At 43.7% G+C, this 13,681-nt stretch overlaps 1 protein-coding gene across 1 annotated transcript in view; it reads right to left on the reverse strand.

Annotated features, from left to right (window-relative positions):
* Positions 1-718: 718 nt before the first annotated feature.
* Positions 719-13,681, reverse strand: part of PCSK2 (proprotein convertase subtilisin/kexin type 2) — a 118,770-nt gene continuing 105,807 nt past the window's right edge. The window contains exons 9-12 of the mRNA XM_028722283.2: positions 9,125-9,340; positions 8,651-8,751; positions 6,590-6,817; positions 719-1,443 (exon numbers count right to left, since the gene is read on the reverse strand). Of these exons, the coding sequence (XP_028578116.1) occupies positions 957-1,443; positions 6,590-6,817; positions 8,651-8,751; positions 9,125-9,340 (1,032 nt within the window). The 3' untranslated portion in view covers positions 719-956. The remainder of the gene's footprint in view (positions 1,444-6,589; positions 6,818-8,650; positions 8,752-9,124; positions 9,341-13,681) is intronic.

Here is a 13,681-nt window from a genome sequence, read left to right on the forward strand (position 1 = left end):
CTGGGTTTCGCTGCTCGCGCATGCGCAGGCGGTCAAAATGACGTCACACACATGCGAAACGCAACCCGAGCACACACAGACGCGCTGTTGCATCTTACATTATGTTCAGGATGTGAACGGGGCTCCGGAACGGATCCCGTTCGCATCCCGAGGTACCACTGAACTAGAGTCTTAAGTACAAAATAGCATAAGGCAGGACCTGCGCTCTGTAACCTCCTTCAGCTTATGAATCTGGTTTTTTTTGTTTTTGAATATGTATTCAAACATATATTGGGCCCAACTACACTATTCACACTTTTTTTTAAAAAGCATGCTTAAATTACCCACTTTTGGGGGGAAGGAAACAAAGCCTTTGAGGGCAAATGTTCCTCAGCAGAAAATTGCTATGGGTCCCCATTCTGGATCAGAATCCCACCCTTGCTATTCCTTCCAGTCAAAAGTGGTGAATTAAAGCATGCTATTCTTTTTAAAAAAGCACGAACGATATTGCAGGTGATTTGGTCCTGTGACAACTGGTTTTGTTTTGCCACGATTACAGCTGCCATGGCAGTATTTCAGCAAGTCAGAACTGCCAGTTTTGAACATTCAGCTATCTAAGCAGATAGATAAAATGCCAAGTGATGTGTTCGCTGCAAAAACAGTAAGAGGAAAAGGATCACAGCTGGTTGGCTGGATACTTTTCACATGACATTAAAAAAAAAAAAAGAACACCCCAACCCCAAATCGAAGATAGTTTAGTTACAGTCATTCACACTTACAAAGTAGTTGGTAGATAATAATAATAATATATTTGTGGCTCAGAATTCAAAAGTTTTCACTGTAATTAAGTTAGACAATGCAGATAATTGGGGGGAAACCAGGGAGTTAGGATAATGTTCTAAAGACAATAACTGGAATATGCCTAATGTTTAGGAAAGGAAATGGGGAAAGGATGCTGTCTGACATGCAAAGCAGAGCTAGTTCTTGTTCAATATACTCTTCAAGCTTCTCTCTACAGCTTCATCTAATTCTTCTTCCAACTCTTCCTTCTTGGACATGGCCAATTTAGACTGGTAATCTTTTACTATTTGGTCTATGTAGGGTGCACTTTGAGTTCCATGTAGCATTAATGTCCACTCCTTGAGGACTCCCTTCTGAGGCAGGAGACCAACAAACCCAACTTCCAGAACCCAAGTACCCCTGGGGTCTTCTCCCCAAGAATGTGTTGTCATGAAAGGCCATTTGTCAAAGCCCACCTTGGAATCATCATCTCTGGGACGCCGACTCAGCAAAATGGACTTCGTCCCCATCGGGGATGTCATGTTGACATTCAAGTCCCCTCTCCTGGTAGAGTTCACTGTTATGACGGCCTGGACGTGTTCAAGGTAACGGACAAAGTTCTCCTTCCCCTCGCAAGCATCAGTCGTAAGAGTCAGGACCAACTTGCCACTGGATGGTATTTTCCTGGAGCGTACAAATAAATGAAATGGTTTTGAATGCCACGTTTTTCATAGCACGTCTGTTTACCAGAGCATATTCATTACGGCTTTGTGCATGAATACAGAAAGTATTGCAACAAAATCATTATTAACCAGAGAGCGTCACATTTCCATATAGCTAATGGTTAAATCAGGCATAGGCAAACTCAGCCTTCCAGATGTTTGGGGACTACAACTCTCATCATCCCTAGCTAACAGGACCAGTGGTCAGGGATGATGGGAGTTGTAGTCCCAAAACATCTGGAGGGCCGAGTTTGCCTATGCCTGGGTTAAATGTTGGTTTTTGAAGACTTCACAACAGATGAGGTTATGTAATGAAAGGGAATATAATTCCTCCTCCGATACTACCTGCCCGTGGACTGTCTCACCAGAATGGTGCAGGGTCTAGTTATCTCTCGCCAGTGGCGTAGCGTGGGTTGTCAGCACCCGGGGCAAGGCAAGTAATTTGTGCCCCCTAACCCGTGGATTTGCGCCCCCTAACCCATGGATTTGCGCCCCCTAACCTGTGGATTTGCCCTAACCCCAGATGTTGCGCCCGGTGCGGCTGGCCCCCCCTGCACCCCCCACGCTACGCCACTGTCTCTCGCTTGGACTACTGCAATGTGCTCTATGTGGGGCTACCTTTGAAGGTGACCCGGAAACTACAACTAATCCAGAATGTGGCAGCTAGACTGGTGATTGGGAACGGCCGCCGAGACCATATAACACCGGTCTTGAAAGACCTACACTGGCTCCCAGTACATTTCCGATCACAATTCAAAGTGTTGGTGCTGACCTTTAAAGCCCTAAATGGGCTCGGTCCAGTATACCTGGAGGAGCGTCTCCACCCCTATCGTTCTACCTGGACACTGAGGTCCAGTGCCAAGGACCTTCTGGCATTTCCCTTGCTGCGAGAAGCCAAGTTACAGGGAACCAGGCAGAGGGCCTTCTCGGTAGTGGCACCTGCCCTGTGGAACCCCCTCCCACCAGATGTCAAAGAGAAAAACAACTACCAAACTTTTAGAAGACATCTGAAGGCAGCCCTGTTTAGGGAAGCTTTTAATGTTTAATAGACTATTGTATTTTAATATTCTGTTGGAAGCCGCCCAGGGTGGCTGGGAAAACCCAGTCAGATGGACGGGGTATAAATATTATTATTATTATTATTATTATTATTATTATTATTATTATTATTATTACTGGGGTATGGCTCTTGCCAAGCCCTAAAGTCATCCATGATTCCTATCCTTGACTTTGATTCAACCACCCACCCTACACACACACATTCTGTGGATGTGGGTGGGTGTCATCTCTGAAACAAATTTTAACCCCATAGCGTAGCCTAGCACCATGGACCAAAGTTTGGGTACAGTTGTGGGATTGTGTCAGTGGCCTGATCGGTTGTCACAATGCTCGGTGTGTGTGTGTGTGTGTGTGTGTGTGTGTGTGTGTGTGTGTGTTGTAGGATAATTAATTTTGCCATTTGCTTTCTCAAGACTTACTTAATATATTTTCTTGTTGCTAGACATAGCACCCAAGGTGGCTAACCCAAAAAAGCAAGAAAACAGATATAGATAGATGACTGATAGAAGTGGGCCAATAAGATAAAAAAAAAACTTATTCAAATCAAACAGCAATAAAATACGAGAGAGAGAGAGAGAGAGAGAGAGAGAGAGAGAGCGCACATCAAAATATTTGAAGATGAGCCATAAATATATCAAGTCAGCTTGACAAGACTGAGGCATGATGGCAAATGGTCATTAGAGGTAAAGGTAAAGGTAAAGGTACCCCTGCCCATACGGGCCAGTCTTGACAGACTCTGGGGTTGTGCGCCCATCTCACTCAAGAGGCCGGGGGCCAGCACTGTCTGGAGACACTTCCGGGTCACGTGGCCAGCGTGACAAAGCTGCATCTGGTGAGCCAGCGCAGCACACGGAACGCCGTTTACCTTCCTGCTGGTAAGCGGTCCCTATTTATCTACTTGCACCCGGGGGTGCTTTCGAACTGCTAGGTTGGCAGACGCTGGGACTGAGCAGCGGGAGCGCACCCCGCCGCGGGGATTCGAACCGCCGACCTTTCAATCGGCAAGCCCTAGGCGCTGAGGCTTTTACCCATATCGCCACCCGCGTCCCTCGGCCATTAGAGGAGAGGCTATTTAATTCACCCTTAGTGCCTGGTGAGCATTGAAACCACCACAGTAGCTTATTAAGAGAAGCCTAGTTGCCTGTGCAATAGCTTTCCTTCTTCCCACTTAGGGAAAAACATTGCTTGTATGTTTCGTTGTCAATGATGCAATCACACAATCAAATTTGGTTTGAGACCTGGATCCATGCTTAACATATGATCCCTGATTGGTTGAAATCAGGACTCCCTGGTCCTGAATGGGGTAACTGTGCCCCTGAAGGACCAGGTGCACAGCCTGGGAGTCATTTTGGACTCACAGCTGTCCATGGAGGCGCAGGTTAATTCTGTGTCCGGGGCAGCTGACTGGAAGTGGCCACCAAGACAATATAACACTGGTCCTACATTGGATCCCAGTACGATTCCAAACACAATTCAAAGTGTTGGTGCTCACCTTTAAAGCTCTAAACAGCATCAGCTCAGTATACTTGAAGTATACCTGAAGAAGCGTCTCCACCCCCTTAGTTCAGCCTGGACACTGAGGTCTAGTGCTGAGGGTCTTCTGGCGGTTCCCTCCCTGCGAGAAGTGAGGTTACAGGGAACCAGGCAGAGGGCTTTCTCGGTAGCAGTGCCTGCCCCTGTGGAACACCCTTCCATCAGATGTCAAGGAAATAAACAACTATCTGACTTTTAGAAGACATCTGAAGGCAGCCCTGTTTAGGGAAGTTTTAATGTTTGATATTTTATTGCTTTTTAATAATAATAATAATAATAATAATAATAATAATAATAATATTCTGTTGGGAGCTGCCCAGAGTGACTGGGGAAACCCAGCCAGATGCGTGTGGTATAAATAATAGATGATGATGATGATGATGATGATGATGATGCAGTAATGAAGTGGGAGGGAGGGGAGATACAGAGCAGCATCAGATCACAAAGCAATAGCTGAGAACAGATGTGGGAAAATGAAGGTAAAAGGGGAATATAAGCTTTCCCTCCCCCATGGAGGATATTTTCATCCTCTCTCCCATCTCACAAAATGGCACTCTTCACATCAGAAACAGAACCTCTTGAAAACTCAGCACAACTCTAATTCTTACTATTGTAAACTTGAGGGCACATCTTTAACAGTTCTTACTTTCACGATATACATGGAAACCCCTAATGAATTCTATATAAATAAAATAAAGTAGCACGCTAATCAAACTTTTGCAAACCATTAACCTCTTCATTCTAGAGCTAGATCTCTTTTATTTCCTATAAAGCACAACCACTTTGGGAAATAACACTGAAAAGGTGAATTGCAGCTGTTAGAGGCATAAATTGTCCATCATTAGGTTAGTATTTCAAATAACTCAATTGAACTTTAGCTGTTGCAGTCAATTAGCATTAATTGATTTGCTTGTTGACTCATTCTGTTTACTGCATGAGGATAATCAGAAAATAATTGGACTGCCTGGCCCTTAATTGGAGATTTAGCGAACACTGAGCAAACAAAATATTTAGTGCTGCGATGGTACAGCATTCAAACACCTTGTATGGTGTTCTTTGAAGTGTTTTGGAGTTATCACCAAATGGCGTAATAAATCAATGAAGGATCTAATAAGGTAGGCCCAGCGATCCCTTGGCTCCTTTTAAGGAGTCCCAGAGGCCCTAGGATGCATCAGATCCCCCCCTCTGACGTAAAAGAGAGAGGTCTCAGAGTGGGAGATCTACAGGTCCTCCCCCCACAACTGCAGAAACTTCTGCAGCCCTGGCATTTGAGCCTGTCATGGGCCCCAATCCAGCACTAGTCCCAGGCAACTATTAGTTTATCACCACTGCTTAGCCACCCTGAGTGGTACATGCACACCAGGTCAGGACGGAGATCTTTATATAAATGATGTCGCCAATGTTTCGATTTACTGGGCTGGAAACACATACTGTTCCAGCTTGAAATGTTCAACTGTTTTATGGATTGGGTTAGCTCAGTATGTTCTTGTCCAGCTCAGAAAGCAAACTCATTGTTCATAGCACAATGAGTTGCCTGGGACTAGTGTTGGGCACGTGCTATGAACAATGAGCTCTGAGTCATGTAGTTTTCCATGTTGCCTCAGCGCTCCACAGGGAGATCAGGTTCTTGACAAAATCTTCAGGCATAAGAAACAAATGGGCATGTTGTTTCCAGGGCACCTGTTGCTTTTACTGAGTGCTAAGGTTTCCTGGAAAACTACAGTGTCCAAAGAGGAGAGGAGGCTCCACAGAAAGGCTTTCCAGTTATTGCTTCTGCTTCTGCTGCTATAGCCACTGTCACAATCAATTTAAAAGCTGCCCTTTGAAACTGATATGGCAGAAAGTATTAAAGACATAAAATGTAATGTTTGTATGCATTAGTTTGCGTTAGGCACGGGAGGTTTCACTCTGGCGAATGCGGAAGAAAAGGTTGGATGTTTCTGTTTCAACCCAGAAGCCTGAACTGCAAATCTGCAGAACAAGCAAGTTACTTAGGTACCAGAGAGAGGAAAGTTTTTGAACTGCATTAAGGACTAAAAAGAAGACTACACTACTACTTTGTTTAAGACCAATGTGTTACTTTGTATATTTCAAATGTTTATATGTAACTATTTTAAAACTGTTTCCAGTAAAGCTTTGGAACTCATTCTTGTGGTGGAGAACATTCATTTCTACTTGCATAGTGTTACCCAGATTTGTTGCTACTATTGCAAAGGCAGGCTCCTTCACTATAATTCAGCACACAACTCTTCTTCAAGCAGGAAACTGCCTTATGTTTTGTCTGCCACCTGACAACCCTGGTTTCATACCTGAAGTAAACTGTTATGCAACTCAAAACCTCGCTACAATATCCACTCCCTTCAAAACAGCTAAAGGTGTCTTCTGAACCACTTTGGACAATATTTTTTTCCTCTGAGACAGTATGGCAGGTAATCTTATATTCGTAAGTGACACAATCCCGCTGATTATAACGAGACTACCCCTGAACTGAACCCCTTATGTTTGTTATCACTTACTGAGGCTCTTGTATCGACCCACCGACACAGTGAAATCTTTCTGGAACCGTCTTCCAGTCTTTAGCCATCTTAACCATTGCCCCAGCATCAAGGACGCCATAGCCAAACAGGTGGTTGAATTCTAGGCCGACACCGTTTCTTCGCCACTGGTGAACCTCGTCATGAAGTTGATTCCTTTTGGAGGTGAGTACTGTCAAATGCTGCATGTCTCTCCATGTCAGATCCAGGCTGCAAGAGAGCAATACAGTCAGAGATGATATCTCTAGGCAGCGGCTTAGGAAGGGGGGGGGGAGGTCCGCCCCAGGTACCATCATGGAGGGGGGTGACAAATTATCAAGGAACAATTACTACCCTAATAGGGCGGTTCATTAAAAACTTTTTTTTAAAAAAAAAATGCCTGCTCCAAAGGTCTTATCTTACTATACTAGGGATTATATAGCTATATATGAAATTCCATGCATATCAGTTAATATCTTGACGACGAAAATAGCTGTTTACTTGGCCGTTTTCCTATGTCGTGAAGGCTGAAATTTCAATTCAGTGGAGAACTTACTGTTCCCAACCCTAACCCTGCGGAAAGCCATCTAATTAGACTTTAATTTGATTTTGACATGTTTTTAGGAGGTAATGTAATTATTGTTTGATTTTATACCAAGGTTATGTATCTGATGTTAGCCACCCTGAGCCTGACTTCGGCCGGGGAGGGCAGGATATAAATACAAGTTTATCATTATTTATTATTATTATTCCTTTGTAAGAAAATAGGAAATAACGTAAAACCATTTTTGCAGGCAAATAATAATAATCAATGTGTGTGGGGGGGGGTACCACCTGACCTTCCTATGCCTCTGTCTCTAGGAAGGCTTTTATAGTTCTCTTAACCATTGAAAAACTTCCAGAGAGCTGTCTGGAGAAATCCACAAATAATATGTTATGTTTATGAGAATTACAGAGAGGTGAGCAAGCTTTGGAGATCATCAGATTTGCCTCTCATATTTCCAGAAGGACAGCAGCCATTTGCTTTTGCATCCCAGAATGCCTTGCTGCAATCTAAGGTCCTTTTTGCACCAAGCATAGCGCTGTTCCATTATTACCAGCCATGGCATGAGCAGTGGGGCAGAGCTGGGGAGTCACCCTCCCAATATGGACATGGCTGATGTTTACTTGGATGGGGCTAGGGTCAAGCAGGGGCTAGGTCAGGCCCCTGAGGTTGTACCAAGAGTTGGTGATGAGAAAGGAATGATCATTCCATCTGGCAAGCTGAATTTCATGCCCTGACAGAACAAGTGACATTGTGTGACATTGAATTCAACATCATGCTATGTTTTTGTTTTGTTGTTTTTTTTAAAAAGGTAAAGGTAAAGGACCCCTGGACAGTTAAGTCCAGTCAAAGGTGACTATGCGGTTGCGACATTCGTCTTGCTTTCAGGCTGAGGGAGCCAGCATTTATCTATAGACAGGTCATGTGGCCAGCATGACTAAACTGCTTCTGGCGCAACGGGACACCATGAGGGAAACCAGAGCGCACGAAAATGCTGTTTCCTTTTCCACCGCAGCAGTACCTATTTATCTACTTGCACTGGTGTGCTTTCAAACTGCTAGGTTGGCAGGAGCTGGGACAGAGCAATGGGAGCCGTGCAGATTCGAACTGCCGACCTTCCGATCGGAAAGCCCAAGAGGCTCAACGGTTTAGACCGCAGTACCATCCGCATCCCTGCACATCCTGCTATGACACACATTCCATCAGGACAAGCATTTCAGCTTTCCTAATGGAAATTTGCATTTATTTATATGCACCATCGACATATGCAAATTTCATGCAAATCTGTGTTGTCTGGTTTGATGATGCATAAATGGCCAGGGGGAAAAAGAGCAACAGAAGATGGTTAGGGAGAAGCCGAGTGAATTTACATTAGTAAAATTACCTATTCAAAAATAAACCATTTAATGTAACATGGAATTTTGCGTTTTGGCTCATGCAAGCTTAAGAGGTTTGTTTATAGCCATAAATAGGAGTAATTTAAATTCGTAACAGTATAATTGATGGCTGTTTTCACTCACTTTGCCTCCAGTGCCAGTGCAAACACTCCCGCAGCCTCTGGTGCAGCTGCAGATGTTCCAGAGTGGCGCAGCGTACAGTTGCCATATAAATCTGTCGTAGCCTGAAACAAGAATATAGAAAAATTAACCTGGGGGAGGGAGAACATTCCATTCTCCTACAAGCTGGATAGGCAGATGAAAATGGTATGAGATATTTCTGCTTAAAAGGGAGATTATTTTAATAGCGTATGTAACCCGAGCTACCACTGTACCAAGAAGTTTGTCTATCTTAGGGCAGACCAACACAGTTTCAAAACCACATTTCTCTCCAGCTCCTCCAAGCGTTAAATATCTGCTCTAGTCATTAGATGCTTGCTGGGAAGATTTAGCAAGGCTTAGTTGGTCAAAAGATGTAGAGGGGTGTTCCTTCCTGGAAAGGAAGACCCCTTAATGTTGTGAAAAGACAACACTACAATTTGTGATTTCTCTACTCACCACGCCAGCTTCGGGATTTCTCTTCCTCCCATTGCTAAAAGTAGAAGCCAAGGTTGAGGAGCAGCTTTCATCATACAAAGCCGTCCGGCCGTCGTTAATAGCCGAATTGATGGAGATGGTCCACATGCTTGATGCATAACCGTCACAGTTGCAGTCATCGTAGCTTCCTCCATCTCCAGAGGCCCACACATAGATGCTTCCCTTGCCGCCTCGGCCCTGTGGGAAAGGGGAACTCAGACTTGTCAGGTTCAGGTTATATACATAGGCTCATGTTATTGTGGAGCTATATTGTGGACACGGGCGGCGCTGTGGTCTAAACCACTGAGCCTCTTGGGCTTGCCAATCAGAAGGTCAGCAGTTCGAATCCCCGCAACGGGGTGAGCTTCCATTGCTCTGTCCCAGCTCCTGCCAACCTAGCAGTTCGAAAGCACACCAGTGCAAGTAGATAAATAGGTACCGCTGTGACAGAAAGGTAAACAGCATTTCCATGCACTCTGGTTTCCCATTGCACCAGAAGCGGTTTAGTCATGCTGGCCACATGACCCGGAAAGCTGTCTGTGGACAAACGCCTGCTCCCTTGGCCTGAAAGCAGAGATGAGCGCCACAACCCTGTAGTCACCTTTGACTGGACTTAACCATCCAGGGGTCCTTTACCTTTTTTACCTTTTGTATTAATATGGGGAAATGCAGCTCAATTCACAGCTACCCAAAGTGACAAATGTATTGAGTCCTACACACCTTTGTTTGGGGCAAATCACAGCCATTCTTTTGTGCTCAGGATATTGCCCTTTAAATCTCTATTTTCTCAGTACACAAAAGAATTTCCCAGCAGTTAGTAAGACACACATGAGAGAGAATCAATTCCAGGGATAATAGGAGCAGAGCCAGTGTTTTGTTGTGACGGACACAAGTCCACTTAACCTGCTCTGCCCTTTGGTTATCTGGCAGTCAGGCGCAATTAGAGAGTTTATGCTCGAAAGCGTCCCTGGTTTGTTAAGAAGCATGAGTAGCTTTGACACACATATGTCTGTTTTGACAAAGAAAAGAGATATAATAAAGCAACTCTACAATAGACCAGGAATAGGGAACTGGATCTGGATGCCCAACTATCAGCAATCTGACATCACACTGATGTTTGATGGCCTATTTTCATCCACACCTTGAAATTCAACCATGTTGGGTGAGTGACACTTTGAAGCCGAGACAATCAGCTGATCATCAAGGCTTCACAGCCCAATTGACAGCTCTCTGCAAGCACTGATGATCAGCTGTAACTAAGCCTGCAGCCAGAAGTTCCCCAGTGTTGCAACAGACAAATATGATGGGGCTCTTTAAACAGGGAAGGGTGGGACAGAGAGAGCTAAGAAGATCAGTAGGATCACCTAGCCAGAAAGAATTTCTGTGTCCTACCAAAGGCTACTTTGAGCAGATCGCCATCATAGACTTAGGGTCTAATGAGACAAGATGCCCATTCACACAATCAGCAATTGTTACGATCCAAAGAAATCATCAAATATTTCAAACTATTTAAATTTAATAATAATAATAATAATAATAATAATAATAATAATAATAGACTCCGGTTCAATACTGCAGCCTGGAAGATGATGGAAGCATTCAAGTTGATCAAATATACATTTCCATGTACCACCAACGGCTCCCGAAGTGGCCTAACTTGATGTATGTCTGAACATATATGGAATGAAAAAGCACATAAGCATTTTTTAAAAAATCTTAGATCAGGTATGCAGAAAAACTCTGGAAAAATAAGAAAAGTTCATCCACATAGAATCATGCCTGGAGTGTATACGTGTGTGTGTGTGTGTGTGTGTGTGTGTGTGCGTGTATTTTCTCAACTTCATAGGTTTTTGGTGGGTGGGCAATAAGCCAATATTACAATAGGCCCCTTGCAAGAGCTCCTCTGGATTCTAACTAAGAAGCTGTGCAAAAGGGAATCAAAACCTAATTCTGATTTGAAATTGCAAAGGGAAGATAAAAAGCTCCTGCTGTTTTTTCTTTATAATGGCAACATGAAGCATCTGGATCATTTTTATACAATTGTAGGGATGTGATCTGAGTGTGTGGAGAAATAGAGCACACCGCTAATGTAATGATAAGAGCTTCTAATTTGTCAAGGCTCCTCTGAATAAAGCATTTTATATATGAAACTACTCCTCATTCTTGGTGCCTCTTGTTGGACCCAGAAACATTCCGTCTTATGTATCAAAACCAACTGATACAGATTCATTTGATCAGATTTAAGAGCTGGATGGCAGAAACAAGAGCAATTGGTGGCCCAGACTTGCCAGCATTTGATCTGTATTAACACTTGCCAATAGCGCAAGTAAGGTGAAAGTGGAGAGGAGAAATGCAAAATAACCTAATTTAACAGATCTTCTGGAACAGGAACTGTATGTAAAGATGCAGGGTGAAAACTTCCAAATTGAGAGATGTGCTAGTCCAGGAATGGCCAACTCCCAAGAACTGCGATCTACTCATAGAGTTAAAAACTGGAGGGTTCAGGTCAAAGTTGTAGCTTCTTTGGGAGGAGTCAGTAATCTACCAGTGATCTACCACAGACTTCCAGTGATCTACCGGTAGATCACAATCTACCTGTTGGGCGTGCCTGTGCTAGTCCATAAGAGTATGAACTTTGCAAAGGCAGGGGTTCTAAGACCTGTTGCCATCCAATTGATAGTGGCCAACATTCACAAAGAAGCTGCCCTTCACTCACTGAAGACACTGAGGTAACACTTATAAGAAGGTCTGATCAAAGAGTAAAGATATCGATATATGAGATATAAATGGCAATGCAATCACAATTCCAGCCGTAACAGCACACCTGGGATGTCAACAATCACCAATAAGGTAAATGAAGGATCCTAAAATGGGAGAGAAATACAAGGTGTGACTAGGAGGTTCGGTGAATGGTCACAGAAATCGGACAGCAAGAATTATTTGAACATACCATCAGCATCGGAAACCAACGAAATGTTCACAATTGTGGAAGGAGATGAAGTTATAATTTGAAAGACAGTGTATGAGTGGTTTAAGCATTTCCGTAAGGGACGGCAAACCATTGAAGATGACTCTGGGTCTGGCAGAGCAGACCATCAACGAGCAGAACGGCGGCAAATGTCGACAAAGTTCATGAGTTATTGATGCGGAAGAATTGCATATTCTGCGTGAAATCGTCACTGAGGTTACTGAGTTCTCCCACCCTCCATATTCTCCCGATCTGGCCCCACCGGATTTTGTTCTTTTTCCAAAACTGAAATCTGCACTGAAAGGGCATGGCTTTTCCAACATTTCACACGTCCAAGCTGCTGTGAGGGGGGAACTAAAAGCAGTATGAAAAGAGAATTTCTCCAGAAGTTTCCAACAGTTCTATGAATGTTGTCAACCATGCATTGTATCAGAGGCGGCCTACTTTGAAGGCCTGTAAAACATGGGTAGGCAAACCAAGGCCCGGGGGCTGGATCCGGCCCAATCGCCTTCTAAACCCGGCCCATGGACGGTCCGGGAATCAGCGTGTTTTTACATGAGTAGAATGTGTGCTTTTATTTAAAATGCATCTCTCGGTTATTTGTGGGGCATAAGAATTTATTCATTTCCCCCCCCAAAATATAGTCTGTCTGAGGGACAGTGGACCGGCCCCCTGCTGAAAAAGTTTGCTGACCCCTGCTATAAAGCATGTATGTTCAAATATTTCTCGCTGTCCGATTTCTGTGACCATTCACCAGACTTTCTGGTCACACCTTGCATTAGGCTGCTGCTGGGCTTGCAACATATATGAATATTCTTGGGTTGACGTGCAGAGAAGTTGCATTGAGTTCAACGACACTTACACCCAGGTGAGTGGGTTTATAACTGCTGTCTGAATTGATTTTAATCTTAGCTTTTCAGTGACTTATTCAGTGACTTGCATAGTTCTATGACATTGCTACTCGTATTTCCCCACTGTTCACCTTTAACAATGACAAATCCAGTTGCTCATAACTGTGGCTAAAGGAAAACGAGAACAGCCATTTATTTTTTAACACCTGGGTTTTTCCTTCCACTGGAGAACCCAATTACAATGCCTTGATTAGAACATAAATTCTTAATACTTCCCTCCAGGCAATTTCCACCTTTGCAGAATTTTTTGTGCCTTAGGCACAGCCGTCTTACTGAGGCGATATAACATTCGCTGGCAATGCAGGAAGGAAGGCACAGATGACATATTGCAAATTGTGATGAAGCTGAGACCACAGCCTTAGTAAAAAAAAAGTTTGATCTTTTCCCAAGAGCGACTTCTTTTTGAAAAACCTGCTGATGTAAAAAGCCAACCACACACACAGCAATTGGCTGGTTGAGAACTTTTCCCCTTTAAACAAGGATAAGTTGAAACTGGATCAACGCTGTTCATGAAGCCACAAATATATAAACCAAGACAATATAAGCAAGTTCAAAGATCTTGGGTGTAACGTTAAAATGGAAACAAAGTTGAAGACTCATCATGCTTACAAGGCATGATTGTCTTCATTCTTACAGAGCATCCTCCTCTAACTTGGTGTC

This window comes from Podarcis muralis, chromosome 3 (genome assembly GCF_964188315.1).
Source record: "Podarcis muralis chromosome 3, rPodMur119.hap1.1, whole genome shotgun sequence".
Classification (NCBI taxonomy): domain Eukaryota; kingdom Metazoa; phylum Chordata; class Lepidosauria; order Squamata; family Lacertidae; genus Podarcis; species Podarcis muralis.